Source organism: Cervus elaphus, chromosome 12, assembly GCF_910594005.1.
Source record: "Cervus elaphus chromosome 12, mCerEla1.1, whole genome shotgun sequence".
Lineage (NCBI taxonomy): Eukaryota > Metazoa > Chordata > Mammalia > Artiodactyla > Cervidae > Cervus > Cervus elaphus.
This window is the reverse complement of record NC_057826.1, coordinates 98372984-98392510: the sequence shown is the minus strand read 5'-3', so window position 1 is coordinate 98392510 and position 19527 is coordinate 98372984. Positions and strand designations below refer to the sequence as shown.

At 37.0% G+C, this 19527-nt stretch overlaps 1 protein-coding gene across 3 annotated transcripts in view; it reads right to left on the bottom strand.

Annotated features, from left to right (window-relative positions):
- Nucleotides 1–1338: 1338 nt before the first annotated feature.
- The window catches only part of DCP2 (decapping mRNA 2), a 53951-nt gene continuing 35762 nt past the window's right edge, over nucleotides 1339–19527 (bottom strand). For 2 of the 3 annotated variants that reach the window (XM_043920207.1, XM_043920205.1), the window contains 7 exons: nucleotides 18867–19019; nucleotides 18646–18758; nucleotides 18444–18551; nucleotides 15503–15641; nucleotides 12900–13010; nucleotides 8486–8537; nucleotides 1339–6859 (listed from right to left, as the gene is read on the bottom strand). In XM_043920207.1, coding sequence (XP_043776142.1) covers nucleotides 6696–6859; nucleotides 8486–8537; nucleotides 12900–13010; nucleotides 15503–15641; nucleotides 18444–18551; nucleotides 18646–18710 — 639 coding nt within the window. In that variant the 5' untranslated portion in view covers nucleotides 18711–18758; nucleotides 18867–19019 and the 3' untranslated portion in view covers nucleotides 1339–6695. The remainder of the gene's footprint in view (nucleotides 6860–8485; nucleotides 8538–12899; nucleotides 13011–15502; nucleotides 15642–18443; nucleotides 18552–18645; nucleotides 18759–18866; nucleotides 19020–19527) is intronic. The other variant, XM_043920206.1, reaches the window with a different exon arrangement.

Genomic DNA, 19527 nt, shown 5'->3' with positions numbered 1-19527 from the left:
TGTACCAACAGTGTTTTGGGGTTCCTTTTCCTAAATGTTCAACAATTAATCAAACCAAGCACCAGGAACTTCATTACTACCAATAGAATTACTCCAATGGTTTACCTACACAGCCTATCTAAACAGTAAAATGCCCTAGCAGCTAAAGTAATAAAACACAGTTTTAATTAAGGTAAAAATTAAGCGTTTCATCAATTTTTTCCTACCAAATTTTGTAGCTTTCAATTTAACATAACTTAGCATAAATACCTTCACCTTTTTCAGACTAAAACCGACTCCCAAAGGAACTGTTTGAAGACTCCACATCTTCCATGAACATTACCTAGTCTCCACAGCACCAAAGACACTTCAAACCTTGCTTTGGAACTAGACAGGGAACATGAAGAAATCAATTCTTATCCCCTTTCCCATCCAAGCTAATGCTGATGATCACTTAAGTTAGTTAATACATGAACCACAATTTCATTTGATTCATCATTTTATTCTCAAAGAAGACTCTTAAATTTTCAATGACAACAGATAAAATTAAAACACCAAGTTGTATGAATCAATACTCAGAAAAGACGAATTTTTAAGTATAAGCTAATAAGCAAACTTTAAAAACAATTAGAAAAAATATGTATATTGTGTGTATATATATACACACAAATATATGTATACGCAAAATAGTTCATTCTCCTTCCCTCTTACTGAAGAAAAAATATGACTGACTCAGACAACAGCAGCAAACTCTGGGAGATGGTGAAGGACACGGACGCCTGGGGTGCTGCAGTCCATGGGGTAGCAAAGAGTCAGACACGACTGAGTGACTGAACAACAACGTTTACAAAACGGGAGTCAGGTTAGCAGTCTCCTGTCCTAAATTTGAAATAAAATGAACAAAAAAGTAAAAAGAATCAGTTCTTTGGGATCTTGCATTTGAAATTAAAAGGTAAGATCCAAACTCAAACCTAGAATGGACCAGCAGAGACAGCAGTGCCCTGGGACAGCAGCAGAATGCATAGAGCAACTCTACAGGTGCGTTTCTGTGCTTCTGTATCAGTGCGTGTCGTACGTGTGAGACATGAGGGGTCCAAGTCCACTGCTAATCGTTTGTTGCCAAGGTATCAGAACTAACCCAACTGCTGAGGAGTTACTACCTCTCAATTTCAATCACAACCGATTGTGCTTTCATTTCCTGTCACCCAGTCTATTCCTAAATATCACAAAAAACAAACTAAGCAATCATTGTACAAAGATCCAGCTAATCCCGTCAAGTGTGAGAAATGACTAACAATGAAGATTTGTGCCCCAAATGTTCCATACCATAGCTATAGACTGTTTTAGAACGTCAGATTCAATGAATTGTAAGCACATTGAATGAAAATGTTACATCTTACCTCAAAAAGTCCGCAACTGAAGACTGTTGATTTTTTTTTTTTTTTTTTAAGACTGTTAACTAAGACCTCTCAGAGACCAGAACACTGCTCAGTGCCCTAGAACAACACAGAAGTTTCCCCTGTTCCCAAACCAATGTAACAGCTATGAAACTAAAATCAACAAGCCCAGGTGGCCACAGCCCCTCCTGACTGCTCATGGCCCAAGGGTCAAAGTTAAGATGCAATTATTACCTGTAAATTCCCACAGTGGTAGACTGACGAGAGAGATGCATCACAAAGAAAAAAAATTGTTACAGAAAGAAAAAAATGACACAAAGGGACAGACTCAATGGCCTCTTTCTGACCAGTCACCCCCAGAAAAGGATTCAGGAACAACAGGTCTTCAAAGAATACTCACCAGATAGAGGCCAATCACAAGAACACCCAAACACCAAATAAGCAGCAAGTGAGTGTTCAGAGCCGCCTTCTTCAACTGGACGAATGGATTAAAGGCTACTAACAACAAGGGTCCACAGGAAACAAAACACACAGGCAACTGCCCTCTGCATCCCATGTCTTTCCCCAGAAGACAATGACCAGCAACTACAGAGCCAACACGAGCACCTTGTTAATAAGGCCAATTCCTCTCAGGCTGTGCTGCCAAGCTGCCACCGTAACTAGACCACCCCCGCTGCTAACCACAGGAGACCCAAGACAAATGAGATTTCTTTGCTGGTGATTTCCTAAGGAACCCAGATTAAAGAGTCAGTTATGAACATTTTCTCAAGATAAAACTTGAATACTTCATCATAGTTTTTTATTTACACTTCTCTGTACTTTTATGGTAAAAGTCTGAGCGACAAAACTGATGGAAGCCAGCCCTTCACGTCCACTCCCAGGCAGGGGAGGTAGCTTTACTCTGGCTCCCTAGCTACAGACCGCCATTTCAGTAATGAACACTGTCATGGGAAACCAGGACCCCTGTCTGGGACAAGTGTACGTTCTGTCCTGCGGGTTACCGTGAGCAGCGACCGTGACACATGGCCAAGGGTGGCTGGGTATGCTCCGGGCTGTGGGAGAAAGCAGCGTGTCAGCACTTCAGTGTGGTTGGAGTCCTAAAGCAGCGTCAGCAAGGGAAGGGCCAGAGTCTCAAACACTGACTATTAAAGGGAGAAAAATCACTTCAGATTTGCTGGACCCCTTGGCAACCATACTGAGAAAATAATTAAACCTGGAGCCAGAAAACGCTTGGTAATGGCCACACATGAGACTCTGCTTGGGTGAGGCAATGGTCACATTTCTGGCCTCATGCATCATACAGCACTTGAGAACTGATTTTATCTTCTAAAATCTCTGCCTTCTGTTTTCCTTGCCCAGTAACTATAGCTATCTTCCTCCTTCGGGGCACTTTTTACCCTATAACAATAAACCTTTCATATTTTTTGAAACTGATATCCAGAATTTGCTTCAAAAGCACGAGACAGAGCCTATACTGTCCATCTGTAATCTGCCTTCTTCATGACAGAGGTGGAGAAACTTCAAAAACAACTCAATTCTAAGAAGAAAAAGATGCTGAGAAAGCCCATCATAATCTCATTTTTACAATTTTCGGCAACTGTACAAACTGATTTTAAAGTCTAGTACATAATGAGGAACTCAAGGCTTCACCAAACTACCAGGAATAAAGTTTAACAAAACTTACTTTACTAACACCCATTTACCTAGAGACAGGTACTTAAAACATAAAGTAGACTGACACCTTCAGACAGAATGAGTTTGTCTTGTTTACCTGTAACATTACAGGAATACACGCGAGTCCCTTCCCCAGGCCAGAAAACACCTAACTCAAAACTGCCAGGTGACACCTAACTTTTCTTCAATCAGAAAACGTTAATGAGTCTGACCTTTTAACTATGATTAACATGCAAAGAAAAGACTGTACTGCCTCAGAGAATACAAAGACACAATGGATGTCAATCAAAACAAAAACCTCCGAGCACACAGCTCAGAGGGCCACTGGTACAAAGATAAAGATAAAAAGCCAAGAGATATTATCAAAGTAAGAAAAATAACTGTAAAAAGTCTAATTTTTTAACTGATTTTGCTCCTTACTGTTCAAGTTAACTGTTGGAAACAAACAAAAAAAAGCAAGGGAAAAGGTAATGAAATGTTTTTAATTTTTTTTAATGCATACATGCACTCAGACCTGAAATTTTCTAAGACTACCACAATGTATTAAGTTTTATAGAAGAATTTAATCCTCCTTATGGAAGGATGCCATTCACTTAGACTTGAGGAGTTATTTTTATATTAACACACAAATCACTAAAGACTTAAAAGACAATACCAACCCAATCTCATAGCATAAAATTAATATTGCTATACATCTTCATTTGTACTTACTAATTGATAATTAATGGAAAAATAATCCAAGTTCAAAGCAGCAAGCAGTGACCACCATTCCTTTACAGCATAGGAAACTCACCTTTTCATAACCATGAAAATCCAACTTCACTTTCAAACATCTTCAACCAAATTTCACCCATGCTACAAAAGCTCTAGTAGGATCTCACATGTCTCCAAATGCTCATGTCTCAGAACACCACTTTGAAATCTTAAAACCATTCATTTGCTAGTTCTGAACAAAAACTTGTGAAAGCATATAAACCATACTCCTATCTTCTAGATTATAATGGTTAAGTACAAAAACAATTCATTGAACATCTTACAAATCATTACAGTTATACATAGAAGCACCTAGGAAATTTAAAAAAATAAAAAGATTCACAGTACACTGAACCTTGGAACTAAGAATACTGAAAAAGTGGATTCAAAAGACCTATTTCTCTCAAAGACATAATATGTAATTGAAGCCAACACAACTGCTATTCTCATCTAGCTTCTTAAAATGCAGCACACAGAAGTAAAGTATTGCATATTCAGCACACTCCCTTATCTATCACTTGATTTCTTCAAACCATGCTAAAATTTCTCAATCAAGAAATCTAGTTCTGTGCTAAGCATGGCCCTTTTCAAGGTAAGCTGAACACTGAGAATCTAATACACAGGTTCAAGGGAAGAAGTATAGCAGATGTACATAAAATAGGTACATCCAACTTATACATTTTCTGCATAGTTAAGTCACATCACACAAATAAATTTTAACTCATCTTTTAACATTTTTTAAATCTCAAACTGTCAAGAGAGCTAAAAGTCTCAATACCAAAATTACCATCCCAACAACACCCTTATTTTGTCCCACCCACAGTGCATTAAATGAAGCAGCCCAATAGCAATATTTAACCAAACTACCATAATCGAAAAGAAATAATCTGTTGGTTCTTGAAAAGGCTCAACACCATTAGAGGCCATAATTCTGGTAACTAATCTCTTCTGCTTTAGTGTCAAGAGCTGAAACTTTCAACTCAAGGAACCAGAAAGACTGACCAAAGCAATCACTTAAACAGAAAAAAACACATTCAAAATCACAAAAAATTAAATGGTTTCCAGACAGCAGTAAGTGAGTGAAAACGACTCACCTGCCAGACAAACTAAATTTCACTCCATTAAGAACAGAAACCTGGAATGCTGGGACCAACTATAAATATGGCTCAAGGAGACCAAAGCAAAGCTGCTGTATTCTCAGAACAGTTAAGAGCTTCCAAAGCAATCTTAAAATGCATTTTTAAAAGGTCACAGAAGGATTCACCAATTTGTCACATTAAAAGATGCAGGACAGTGGATAACCTAGTTCTAACACACTGCTAAAACTGAATTATCCTGCTTAATTAGCACCAAGATGGTGACACTTTTATTCATAAATAGACTTTCTCCTTTAAAATCAAGCCATTGAAAATCTAAAGCAAAGAAATACCAAGTGAACTCCTTACAACAGCACTTCTTTTGAAAGTCCCACAGGGTTAAATAGAAACCCTATTAAATAGACTATCTATACAGAATCAAGATTTCCACAATAAAATTTACAAGCAGAGATATATTTTGTGGATACCACATGTAAAATAGATTTTTAAAACCCATATGACAGACGCGTATGCACGCATATGCTAATACTCTCCCCCCACCCCCAAAGAAACACCTTCAATGAGGTCAGAAGCAGCCCAAACACTAAAGCCCCCTTAAAGCCCTGGTGATTGTCCATAGCTTTACATAGCTAAACTCCTTCTCTAAATGGGCACTGCCATCCTTATTTGGATTTAAGAATCCTAAAGGAGCACAATACATTCCTAGGAGTGAATCACACATGTTGCTGCCCTGTTCTGCTCCTCCCCTAGTGCGATGCTTTATCAGTATTTGAGTAAACTGCACACCCTTCCCTTTTCACTCCATCGTCCAGAGGCTTCAGTACGCTACCAAGTATGTCAGTCTCTGCTACTATGGCAAATGGGAACCTAGAATAGCATCAGTTTCCAGAGATCAACACTGAGATGCAATGTGGAACCTAGTAATGTCGGTATTCCATACGTATTTACACAGCTGTAACACAGAGTCGAGCTGCACGGGAACAAAGCCACACGGCCCCAAGGGGCTGGCGGTGGGACGCTGAGCTGCGACAGCACAGTCTCGGGGCCCCGGCCCCGTGCTCTCCCCCAGCTGTCCTCTCCCCACAACCTCCGAGCACACTGCGCGATTCAGAACCAGAGCCGCAGCTCTCCACCACCAGCTCAAGCCCCTCTCCAGGCTGAGGACTCTGTCCTTTAACGAAGTGCCATGAGTTCATCTTGAACATGAACATTATATAGCAGATTCTGACTCTAAGTAAAACCTTTCAACAAAACTCCCAGCAAGGAAGGTTAGCGAACCTAAGCTATTAGAAGCATAGAAATGTGCAAAATGCCACCAAAGCAGATGACCAGCAATCTTGACTTCTGTGACATTTCGGGTCTTGTATTCATGTAATAACTGTGTATTTTAAGGTTCTTTTAAAATTTTCAGTATAAGGAAACTAGTATTACAATCGCTGCAGTGGGAAGATGGAGCATTCCCATTAACCCGGCTACTTAATGATGACTCAAACACTATTTTTGTGACCAGAATACAAGATAAAAACCACAATCACAGAAAAAAATGCCCTCATAAAAAGCAACTTAAATTCATTAGCCAAACACTGAAAAGGTACATGTGTATAAAAAGTTATAACCACATTTACAGTGCAAATTCATGTTTCTTTCTACTCTCTCTTCTGCACAGAGAACATCTCTTCAGAAACATCATCGTCTCCCTGCATTTCTTTAAAACACCTGAGAAAGGTAAGGCTCAAAGAGACACCCACTCAAATGCAACAAGTCTCTGATTTGGGGACTTCCATATTTGCTGCTATCAAAGGTCCAAGATTTTCATTATAGCATTATGGTCAAACTTGAAACTCAAAAAAGCTCGGGATGAAAAGGGGAACTTGCAGTGTCCATTACATGCCACAGACTGGCCCTCGGCATGTTCGAGCAACTGGTCTTCACCGGAGTAAGGTGAGTCATACACAGCATCTGCTTAGAAAGCAAAACAAATAAGCTCAGTTAAGAAATCAAATCCTGCCCTTCACCTTTTGTTTTGAAGGAATTCACATGCAGCATATATTCACCTCCCCACACTCTAAATCTAACCTAGGTAGAATCACCAAAGTGTTTTCCTTTCCCTAAACTGATATTCAAAGTGAATTTCCAATCTATTCTTATTCCAATAAACATTCAAGATCTTAATCTGTCTTTAAGATCCTTAATATTCACCTGCTTTCAAAAATGGGCATACCTTGTGCTTCCTTTGTGGCTCAGCTGGTAAAAAAAAAATGGGCATACCTTTATTCACCACCTATATTTATATTTTGTCAACATGGGAGCTTCTTGACAGAGACCAAAATGTAAACATTATAAAGATTATAATTACAATGTAAGATGTGTACAGATTTCAATTCCAGAAAAATAAAGCTGATGGTTACCACATCTTCAGAGAAAAAAATCAACCTAAAGAAAAATCCAGATTTTTCAAACTCACTGTGCAACAAAACTCCAACTTATCAGGGCTTGCCCCCACCCCCACCTAAGTAGAACAGGACCCTGATGAGGAAAGCAGGGTTTGGAATAGACACCAAGAGGCTGAGGTAGAAATAAAGTCTGATGTGAGGTTTCCCAAGACAATAACTCCTTTTATACTTCTTTCTCAAGACAACTCAAAATTTTTGTATCATGCCCAACTGAGCTGGGTATACATTACTAGAGTGTGCCTTCTTTAATGTTCCTAAACATATGGCTTTTTAAAGATTTTGTGAAATAAGTGGTTTCTGAAGTTATATTAATTCAACTATCAGCCTATCACGTCCACACCACCTACGGTGGCCAGAGATTTCCCAAAACAGGGTTAAAGCATCTCTTTTTTAAATAGCTTCCATCTTGCTTAAATCATAAACAGTAATGCAAGGAAGAGAGTATGATTATAATGCTTCTCAATTATTAAGGAGCATTCTAGATGAAAGCCTTAAATCTAGATGGTAAATAAATGCTTATCTAATGCATGGGGAATTTCATACCATACAAAATAGCACCTAAGAAAAACAACAGCCTACTGTACTTCCGAATGACACCTATGAAATCAGAATTTACAAAGAACTTTCTACATTCCTCACCATTACTTTCCGAATCAAATCATACACCTCCTTTTCATAACTGAGCATGGAGAAGAGCCAACCGTCATCTTAGTGAAGACTATCCTTGGTGCCACCTTAACACGTGGGTCATTACCTCCAATGAGCGGGAAACAATTCCCTTCTGAAGTGAGCTCTCTCCTCACTATTACTTGGGTCTACTCACCGTCTAACCATTAAGCAACTATTTGTTTGTTTACAATATTCACACAGAGCATCAACGTCTGACACTCACTAAAGTAACAGGATATTGAAAGGACAAATCATTTCATCTTGATCATTTAAATAAATTTATTTTTATTTTTAGCCAGTTTCCTATTTAGAGAACATGACCGCATATATGAACTTTCTACAGATCGTGTGCAACTCTTTCAGCTTATCTATCACAGTTCATCACACACTACTTAAATCAAGTTTACTTCAAAACCAAGCTGAATCCCAACTGGAGGAAATTAAAAAAAAAAAAATGACTTGCCTGTTTCAAAAGTATCCTGAAGTTTTCGTGGATGAAGTTTTTTTTCACATTTCTATTAAAAAACACAAACATACAACATACCATATCCAGTTATTTCACTTATTATTGATATAAATAAAGAGATACGTTATCAAATTTCTCAGGAAGAAAATTAAACCAGGAATATAATCACCGTCCCCACTCAGCATTGGCATTTTTAAGTAATTTTTTTTAAGCCTAAAACTGTTTTCAGTTCTTGATTATATGTACAATATAGAAACACCAGGGGAAAAAAAGAAAATTATTTATTAAATTTTTCAACTTGGAGATAATTAACATTACAGTACATCTTTCCAGCTTTCTTCCATGAAGATATGTGTGAATATACTTTCATATAATTATGTAACAGAATTATCCATAGTATACGCTATTCTATAACTCACTTTTTAAATGTAATACACTATGAACATATCCCTTTTTCAATAAACACAAATCAAAAAATTAATACAAATCTACACCAACACTTTTAATGACTACATGGTAGTCTATGGCACATATCTATGATATTAGAGTTAATATCTTCTTAGATTTTTAGATGGTTTCCATGTTTTCATAATTTAGAGAATGGGATGAACACTCTATCTTCTAGGGAAACATGGTAAGGAAATCACTTTCAATACAGACAAACTACTCTCTAGAAGGTTGTACCAATTATTAACTTTTGAGCATTCTCAATATATTCAGCAATACATAACTGGATATCTTTTCATCTTTGCCAATCTAATGGGGAAAAGTGGCATCCCATTTTAATTTACTTTCTTGAACTACATATTTATATGTTAATCAATCACTTTTAGCTTTTTCTTTTAAGTTCTTCATATACTTGTCCTCATCATTAACTTTAAGAACTTTTTAAAAACTTATTCAAGTTCTCCCAGACAAACACTAGTCATTTGTGAAGCTCCCCCCAAAAAACCCAAAAGGATTTTGACTGGTACTGAATTAAATCTATATATTAATTTGAGGAGAATTAACATTTATACAATACTATCATTTTTTTTTCATTTATTTTTATTAGTTGGAGACTAATTACTTTACAATATTGTAGTGGTTTTTGCCATACATTGACATGAATCAGCCATGGAGTTACACGTGTTCCCCATCCCAATCCCCCCTCCCACCTCCCTCTCCACCCCATCTCTCTGGGTCTTCCCAGTGCACCAGCCCTGAGCACTTGTCTCATGCATCCAACCTGGGCTGGTGATCTGTTTCACCCTTGATAGTATACTTGTTTCAATGCTGTTCTCTCAGAACATCCCATCCTCGCCTTCTCCCAGAAGTCTAAAAGTCTGTTCTGTACATCTGTGTCTCTTTTTCTGTTTTGCATATAGGGTTATCGTTACCATCTTTTTGAATTCCATATATACGCGTTAGTATACTGGATTGGTCTTTATCTTTCTGGCTTACTTCACTCTGTATAATGGGCTCCAGTTTCATCCATCTCATTAGAACTGATTCAAATGAATTCTTTTTAACGGCTGAGTAATATTCCATGGTGTATATGTACCACAGCTTCCTTATCCATTCGTCTGCTGATGGGCATCTAGGTTGCTTCCATGTCCTGGCTATTATAAACAGTGCTGCGATGAACATTGGGGTGCACGTGTCTCTTTCAGATCTGGTTTCCTCGGTGTGTATGCCCAGGAGTGGGATTGCTGGGTCATATGGCAGTTCTATTTCCAGTTTTTTAAGGAATCTCCACACTCTTCTCCATAGTGGCTGTACTAGTTTGCATTCCCACCAACAGTGTAAGAGGGTTCCCTTTTCTCCACACCCTCTCCAGCATTTATTGCTTGTAGACTTTTGGATAGCAGCCATCCTGACTGGCGTGTAATGGTACCTCATTGTGGTTTTGATTTGCATTTCTCTGATAATGAGTGATGTTGAGCATCTTTTTATGTATTTGTTAGCCATTTGTATGTCTTCCTCGGAGAAATGTCTGTTTAGATCTTTGGCCCATTTTTTGATTGGGTCATTTATTTTTCTGGAATTGAGCTGCAGCAGTTGCTTGTATATTTTTGAGATTAAGCCTTTGTCTGTTTCTTCATTTGCTATTATTTTCTCCCATTCTGAAGGCTGTCTTTTCACCTTGCTTATAGTTTCCTTTGTTGTGCAAAAGCTTTTAAGTTTCATTAGGTCCCATTTGTTTATTTTTGCTTTTATTTCCAATATTCTGGGAGGTGGGTCATAGAGGATCCTGCTGTGATTTATGTCAGAGTGTTTTGCCTATGTTCTCCTCTAGGAGTTTTATAGTTTCTGGTCTTACATTTAGATCTTTAATCCATTTTGAGTTTATTTTTGTGTATGGTGTTAGAAAGTGTTCTAGTTTCATTCTTTTGCAAGTGGTTGACCAGTTTTCCCAGCACCACTTGTTAAAGAGGTTGTCTTTTTTCCATTATATATTCTTGCCTCCTTTGTCGAAGACAAGGTGTCCGTAGGTACGTGGATTTATCTCTGGGCTTTCTATTTTGTTCCATTGATCTATATTTCTGTCTTTGTGCCAGTACCATACTGTCTTGATGATGTGGCTTTGTAGTAGAGCCTGAAGTCAGGCAGGTTGATTCCTCCAGTTCCATTCTTCCTTCTCAAGATTGCTTTGGCTATTCGAGGTTTTTTCTATTTCCATACAAATTGCGAAATTATTTGTTCTAGTTCCGTGAAGAATACCGTTGGTAGCTTGATAGGGATTGCATTGAATCTATAGATTGCTTTGGGTAGTATACTCATTTTCACAATATTGATTCTTCCAATCCACGAACACAGTATATTTCTCCATCTATTTGTGTCCTCTTTGATTTCTTTCATCAGTGTTTTATAGCTTTCTATGTATAGGTCTTTTGTTTCTTTAGGTAGATATACTCCTAAGTATTTTATTCTTTTTGTTGCAATGGTGAATGGTATTGTTTCCTTAATTTCTCTTTCTGTTTTCTCATTGTTAGTGTATAGGAATGCAAGGGATTTCTGTGTGTTAATTTTATATCCTGCAAGTTTACTATATTCATTGATTAGCTCTAGTAATTTTCTGGTAGAGTCTTTAGGGTTTTCTATGTAGAGGATCATGTCATCTGCAAACAGCGAGAGTTTCACTTCTTCTTTTCCTATCTGGATTCCTATTCTTTTTCTGCTCTGATTGCTGGGGCCAACACTTCCAAAACTATGTTGACTAGAAGTGGTGAGAGTGGGCACCCTTGTCTTGTTCCTGATTTTAGGGGAAATGCTTTCAATTTTTCACCATTGAGGATAATGTTTGCTGTGGGTTTGTCATATATAACTTTTATTATATTGAGGCACAATACTATCATTTTAATCTGTTCAGCTTTTGTTAGAGACAGATGCTGAATTAGATTAAAAGCTTTCTGACCATCTATTAAGACTGTCTTCTTTGTACTTGTCACTATTTCTACCAGAGTGGCGTGCAGTAACAGCAAGTAGTCCAGCATTAAACATTTAACTTGTGCTTGCTTGTGGAATCAAAACACTCCAGGTTAAGACAACAGCACCCAGGAATTCAGGGAAAATACTCTTGCTAAGTATCTGAAATTACTATTATTACCCACTGTTAAAGAAGGAAAAACAGGTAAAGCTACAATATTAAAAAATTCAACATAGAAATACCAGGACTTATGGAAAAGTTAAGCAAGGAAGCTTATTAGTTATGAATTACTTTCTGAAACACAGACTAAAAGAATGAAAATAAATGTCTTAAAACGCTCACAGGTTTCTGTCCATCAGCCCAGTCTAATGACTATGGCATTGGCTGTGAGTGTTTTGGTTTTCATTTTCTGAATTCTATCAATTTGAAGAAAAATAAAATACACTGTGAAGCTATTCCAAACTTTTAACTTCATTAAAATAATACAGACACTGTTTAGAAAAATAGAGAGAATACCTAGGACTTATCTGGAAAGCACAGCTGACTAACACTGTTTCCAAAGTATTAAAATAAGTCTAAATACCCACATATGGATAATTAGTAAGAATCTACAGAACAGCACAGGGAACTCTCCTCAGTGCTCTGTTTTTTGACCTATACAAAAAGAGAATCTAGAGTGGATATATGTATAACTGATCCACTTTTTCACCTGAAACTAACACAACTTTGTAAATCAACTATACTCGAATAAAAATTAATGTTAAAAATCATAAATAAACAGATAAACAAATACCCACATAAAAAAGTAAAGATCAGATGCACAACAGAATCAATACAACAAATCTATAATCGAGAGTAGGCAGAGATTTCTTAGTGGGTGAACAGCACACACACAGATTCATAAAAATCCTGTCAATAAAGCAATTCAAAATGCCTTGACAATGCCCTTGCCCCATCCTAAAAAGCATGAACTGCCTTAGCATGAGCATTGTTAACTCTTACCACCAGGGGATTCTGTTGCTTCGCTGGCTGGCTGTGGATCCCATTTGTTCTTTTCTTTTGATTAGGTGAATCTTGATACTGTTTTCTGCCATTTCCCCTTATACTTTGATTCTGTTTTTCCAATAAGAAATAAAATGTAAACGTACAGCACAATGTAACAGGATAAAACAATATACCCCGTGAATATATTTAGCTGGTTCAATCAGAGTTCAGCAAAGCCCCCCAAAATCTTCCTAAAACATCAAAGAACCACTATCAACATCTTTCATTATAGAGAGCTTAACAGAACAAGAATCCTCAAAAGATATGAAATAGCAAATACAATGTTCCCTAGGAACAACTTTGAAAACCTTATCAAAGAAAATCTCTCTGTGAAGGAACACTGAGGCACGCTGACTTCAGTCCTTAGAGCAGGAAACAAATACCAGATGTGATCACTGTTACCCTAAAACCTGCTGTAAACTATTAATTAATAGGAATTTTTTAATTAATAATCTTTTTATATAAAATAATAAATAAGACTGGTTTGGCTCAGATGGTGAAGAATCTGCCTGCAATGTGGGAGACCTGGGTTCAATCTCTGGGTTGGGAAGATTGCCTGGAGAAGGGAACAGCTACCCACTCTGGGATTCTGGCCTGGAGAATCCCCATGGACAGTCCAAGCAGTCACAAACAGTTGGATACAACTGAGAGAATTTCACTTTCACTTTTAATCCCTAAATTTAGACCTAAAATCTAAACATGCAGTAGCTGACATCTTGCTATTATATTGCTTAAACATGAGTTAATTTAATCTTCTTGCAAATAATTCTAAGTTTAACTTAAAACAGTTTTTAAACATTAATTTGGCCTTAAAGATCTTAAAAACAGTTATTTAAGAAAACTAGCTAAAACAGTGAAAAGAATAATTTTATTATTATTTTACAATAAATACATTATGTACATCCTATCTACCTACAGAAAAAATTAAATAGTTCCTAAAATAGCTTGAAAACAATAACTTTAAGAAAGGAAGGGAAATAGCTTTCAGAGGCTCATGTTAGCACATACCTTTAACTCCATTTCACTCCATTCTTTTCCATATTTACTTTTTTACTGTGTACCATATACATAAAACTTACCACCTGAACCACTTTTAAACAGACAGTTCAGTGACAGTTAAGTACAGCTTCAGTGACAGTAAGTACAGTCAAAAAGTTGTACAACCACCACCAGTATCCATCTCCAGAACTTTTCCATCACTGAAGCAGAACTTTGTCTACTAAATATTTCCGTTTTTTCCTGTCTCTCAGCTCTGGTAATCTCAAATTAATTAGTGGAATCATATAGTATTTGTCCTTTTGTGTGTGAGGTTCATCCATGTTGTAGCACATATGTGTAATTTCATTCCTTTTAAAGGCCAAATGATATTCACTGTATGTTTACTTTGTTTATCGATTAACCTTTTGACACACATGTAGGTTGCTTCCACCTTCTGGCTATCATGAACAACACTACTGTGAACATTGGTATGTAAGCTCTCTGAGTCCCTGCTTTCAATTCTTTTGAATATGAACCGAGGAGTAGAACCGCTAGGTCACATGGTAATTCTATGTGTACCTTTTTGAGGAACCACCAAGCTGTCCAATGGCAGCTATACCATTTTACATTCCCACCTGCAATACACAAGGGTTCCAACTTTTTTACATTCTTGTCAACTAATTATTTTCCGTTTTTTACTACATTTTTATTACTTCACAACTGAGCATCTTTTCATGTGCTAACTGACCATGTAAATGTCTTCTTTCAATAAATGTCTATTCAAGTTGTTGTGTACTCATTTTTTTCTTAATTGTTTCTTCTTTGCTGTTGTTGAGGTATAGGAAGTATCCATATATCCTGGATATAAACCCATTAGCTATGTGATTTACAAACTCTCCCATTCCATGGGTGTTTTTTCTCTTTTGACAGTGACCATTCAAGCACAGAAGTTTTAAATTCTGATGAACCCAGTATATTTGTAAAAGAAGAAAAGTAAAGAGTGGTACCCAAATAGATGGTTAAAGTAACAGACAGGTAATACCAAAGATCAGTAAGGATATGGAACAAATGGAACTCTCAAATATTTTGCAGAGGATACAAAGTACTTTAGAACATTGTTTGCAGTATATACTTAAGAACATAGGCATATGCACTGCTCCAACAATTCTATCTACTCAAAAGAACTGTGTATGTTCATCAAAATACATGTACAGAAATATTCCTAGCAGTATGATTTGTAGAAGCCCCAAGTGGAAACAACATGTCCACTAAGTAGAATGGATAAATAAACTATGATATAATCAAACACTGAAGAATGACACAGAATGAACCTTTCACTGATAGCGTATTTACCAAAATCAGATGTTACTGGTAATTCATATTCCTTACTACACTGGATTAATACCAAAGCTATAAAGGTTAGGAGTCTCATCCCAGCTTCAAGTAACAACTCAGGAACACAGGCGCCTTGGATGAACAACTCAGAGCTCTACAACTGTTAATATGCAATGCCTCAACTCAGATGCATTTCAAAGTCAAATGATCTTAAGTTAATGAAAATCTTTAAATGCATTACCACTCACCTTTGCCTTTAAAAGATCAGACATTTCAGCGTGATGATTATTATATGGTTTATGCTGCAGTGGCTGCCGGTGCTTTATCCACTGGTCACCAGGAGAACCTTCAGGAAATAACTGCTGACTGTGGCGGAATTTGGTTCGACTATAACAAGATTTAAAAATAAAAATAATATCAGAAAATTTTTACTGATACTTCTTCCCAAACCTTGAGTTTATCTAACAGACTATAAATGTTACTTGATTCACTGTCTCCCCTCACTGGAGTTTAAATTCCACAAGGGCAGAGGATTCTTATAGACTTTGTCTACTGCTTTACTGCCAGAACCCAGAAGAATGCCTACCACTCCACATTTCTTGAATGGGGTGATAATCTGTTATTTTTAGTCCCAAACTTTTCTAAATTGTTGATACCACCTCCTCCTATAAATGACTGTACTTTTAAAAATCTAGCGAATTTGCTGGCAGCCCAGTGGTTAGAACTCTGCATTTCTGCTGCAGGGGACTCAGGTTCAAGCCATGGATGAAGAACTAAGATCCTGCAAGCCTTGCAGCCTGGCCGAACAACAACAAAAAAGAATCTGAAGGGAATAATTCTTTCACAAATTTAACAAATTTAGTAATGAAGCCAATAAATAAAGCTACTCTAAATAAACATGTGTCAGTGGATTTTTATAACAGGACCGACAATTCAATTCCTTACTAGGATGCTTAGGTATGGAATTTGACCCTGCACAGGTCAGTATGGACCCTCCATGATGGAAGATCTGAAAAACTGAGCTATGCTGTTGTTGTTGTTGTTCAGTTGCTAAGTCACGTCCAACTCAATGATGCCATCTAACCATCTCATCCTCTGTCAACCCCTTCTCCTCTTGCTCTCGATCTTTCCCAGCAGCAGGGTCTTTTCCAATGAGTCAGCTCCACACATCAGGTGGCCCAAGTATTGGAGCTTCAGCATCACTCCATCCAACGTATATTCCTGGTTGATTTCCTTTAAGACTGGCTGGATCTCCTTGCAGTCCAAGGGACTCTCAAGAGTCTTCTCCAACACCACAGTTCAAAAGCATCAATTCTTCAGCGCTCAGCCTTCTTTACAGTCCAACTCTTATATCCATACATGACTACTGGAAAAACCATAGCTCTGACTACACAGACCTTTGTCCTCAAAGTGATGTCTCTGCTTTTTAATACTCTGTTTAGATTTGTCACAGCTTTTCTTCCAAGGAAATTAAGGAGTTCAAAATGATAGATAAGCATATTAAATAAAGATGCAATCTCAAATACTTATACCAAAGAAATCAACTGTAATAGTTTGTGGTAAAGGTAAATTGTATTCTATAGTACCACTTACATATATTAATATGGTCCAGAGTCACTGATCCCAAGGTCCATATTATAGTAAGATTGTTTCTGAATATTTCAGAATCTGTCCCCTTTTCCATTTAAAAATTGTGATTAAATTGCAGGCTCTCTTTCTTTAGACAAATTCAAGTAATTCCTCCAACACACCATTAGAGTTAGTCTATATGCTAAAAAGAGACATCATCCTGCCTGAGAAACCTGAAATTTTTTTTTTTTTTTAGAAACCTGAAATTTGTTTGAGAAGTTGTTTCATTATTCCATTCTCTAGGATCACGAACCCTAATACCGGCTGAAAGATGTGGGAATCGTATCATATCACTATGGGTGACAGATTCTTAAACAGTGACACAATTTCTTTTCAAACACTATCACTATTTCATAACTTTATAATAGTGATTGGGTTTTTAAAATCATGACTACATTCCTGTTTTTTCTGCTTCAGTTATATCTAGTAGTAAATACTTTGGTGATTATAGTCACAGATTCTGAAAGGCACAGATGACTTTCAAGACATTTAATCCAATCTCCTGTCCTCATAAAATCCAACTAAAATGGAATATTACCTATGTATTTAAAAAATATTGACTGTAGGTATGATTTACTCCTATTGTTTACTTTTAAAGCTCTAGGATAAAAACAAAGCATCTAAATTAGGGAAAATTTAGAAAGCAACTCTCTCTGAACCTAACAAGGTAAAGGTTTACAAATACATATACTTATTTCAGAAAATTATATTGAAAGGACTGATGCTGACGATGAAACTCCAATACTTTGGCCACCTGACGCAAAGAGCTGACTCATTTGAAAAGACTCTGATGCTGAGAAAGATTGAAGGCGGGAGGAGAAGGGGATGACAGAGGATGAGATGGTTGGATGGCATCACTGACTCAATGGACATGGGTTTGAGTAAACTCCGGGAGTTGGTGGTGTACAGGGAAGCCTGGCATGCTGCAGTCCATGGGCGTCACAAAGAGTCAGATAGGACTGAGTGACTGAACTGAACTTCAGAAAATTACTGAGCCTGCTCTATAATTGTGACTTGGATACAATTAAGTCCCAAACAAGAAAATGCTCTTTGCAGTTCTTATCCATGTAATACTCACTCCTTATAATACACACTCTAGGCTATAGGGAAAGGAAAGGCGCAAGCCCAAGTCTTCACAGCGCTCTCTCTGAACGAGTTATACATCAGCACCCCTCCTCTCCTCCTCACAAAAACAGACGTGCAACCACACACAGAAACACAACTATTTCTAAAGTAAAGATGTGAGAACACAGAACAAGCACTATGAATACATACAGAGAGAGAGAAAATTACTTTCTTTTCCTCATACTCTAACTATACATCTAAAAAGCTGACACTCTCTTGTGTATACTATTTTAAAATATGCCTGAAGCTCCTCTGTAACTTCAATTAACCTCTCATCCAAAAACTACCCCTTTAAAACGTCTATTATCTGTGAGACTAGTAACAAAACAGTACCTATAAAAGGAAGCCAATACCTCTGCAGACTTTGTAAGCAAAATGCTACTAATGTATTAAAAAAGACCAAAAAGTCAGAACCCAACACATCTGTTTCTTTACCTCAATTTTTCCACAGTGGGTTTAGCTGGTGTGCTACCAGCTGAGGAAAATCCATTGTCACTATCTGAGGAATCTCCAAATCTTCGAGAAAGCCAGTCCCTTAGTGGTCTATGGAGACATTAAGAATTCACTTTTAAAACTTGGCTATGTAAAGAAACTATCAGAATTGTGAAGTTTCATATTTTAAAAAATACAAACATACCTGATAAAAGGAATGGCCATAAAAAATTTGTTTGGTGCCAAACCAAGTTTGGATTTTGGGGTCATATCATTTCTATGGCAAGGCAATTTCTCAATGGAGAACCACTCAATATTCTGAAACACAAGAAAATCAGTTATTATCAAGGAATTTCTAAAAGCAATTTCTAGCATCATTTAATTAGACACCATCAAGCAACCTGAAAATTCTTCTCAATTACATACCCGGATTTCTCTTCTGGTTTTTGGGTTAAATTTTGTATCTTTTGGAATTCCTGGAATGATGTACAAACGAGCAAGCTGATCATTGATCCGAAGTTCAATGTAATCATCCTTACAAATATAATCTTTAATATCAAAACCAGTTTCTTCAAAGACCTGGAAATAATAAATCTGGATGATGATTTTCAAGTTTGGCTGTTAGACCTTCAGTCCATTAATATTTGCTTATTTCAAAGTCAAAAATTCAGAAATATCCAGGCAATTAAAGACACAAAAACACTAGGTAAAAAAAAATCACAGTATTTTCAGGGTCTAGCTCTTGCTGTGTCTCTATGGAAAAACCTCCTCACACATCTAAGCCTAAGTCTTTTCAGCTGTTCAATAAAAGGAAACATGATACTGTGATTTACAATATATATTTGGTAACTGTCCCCTCTTCTGGTATAAGAGCTCCTGAAACGGTTGGAATGTCTTAAATGATAAAAGCAAAAGTATCTCTGCTTTTTATCTAGGTCTCCCTCATTGTGTGCAGATTCTTTACCAGCTGAGCCACAAGAGCAGCCCAAAAGTATCTTTACATCCTGTTAATTATGTGACTTCTGGAGTCCACTTCGGGAATTAACTTGGTTGCCCAGTGATCAAGAGCATTGAAACTTTCAATGGG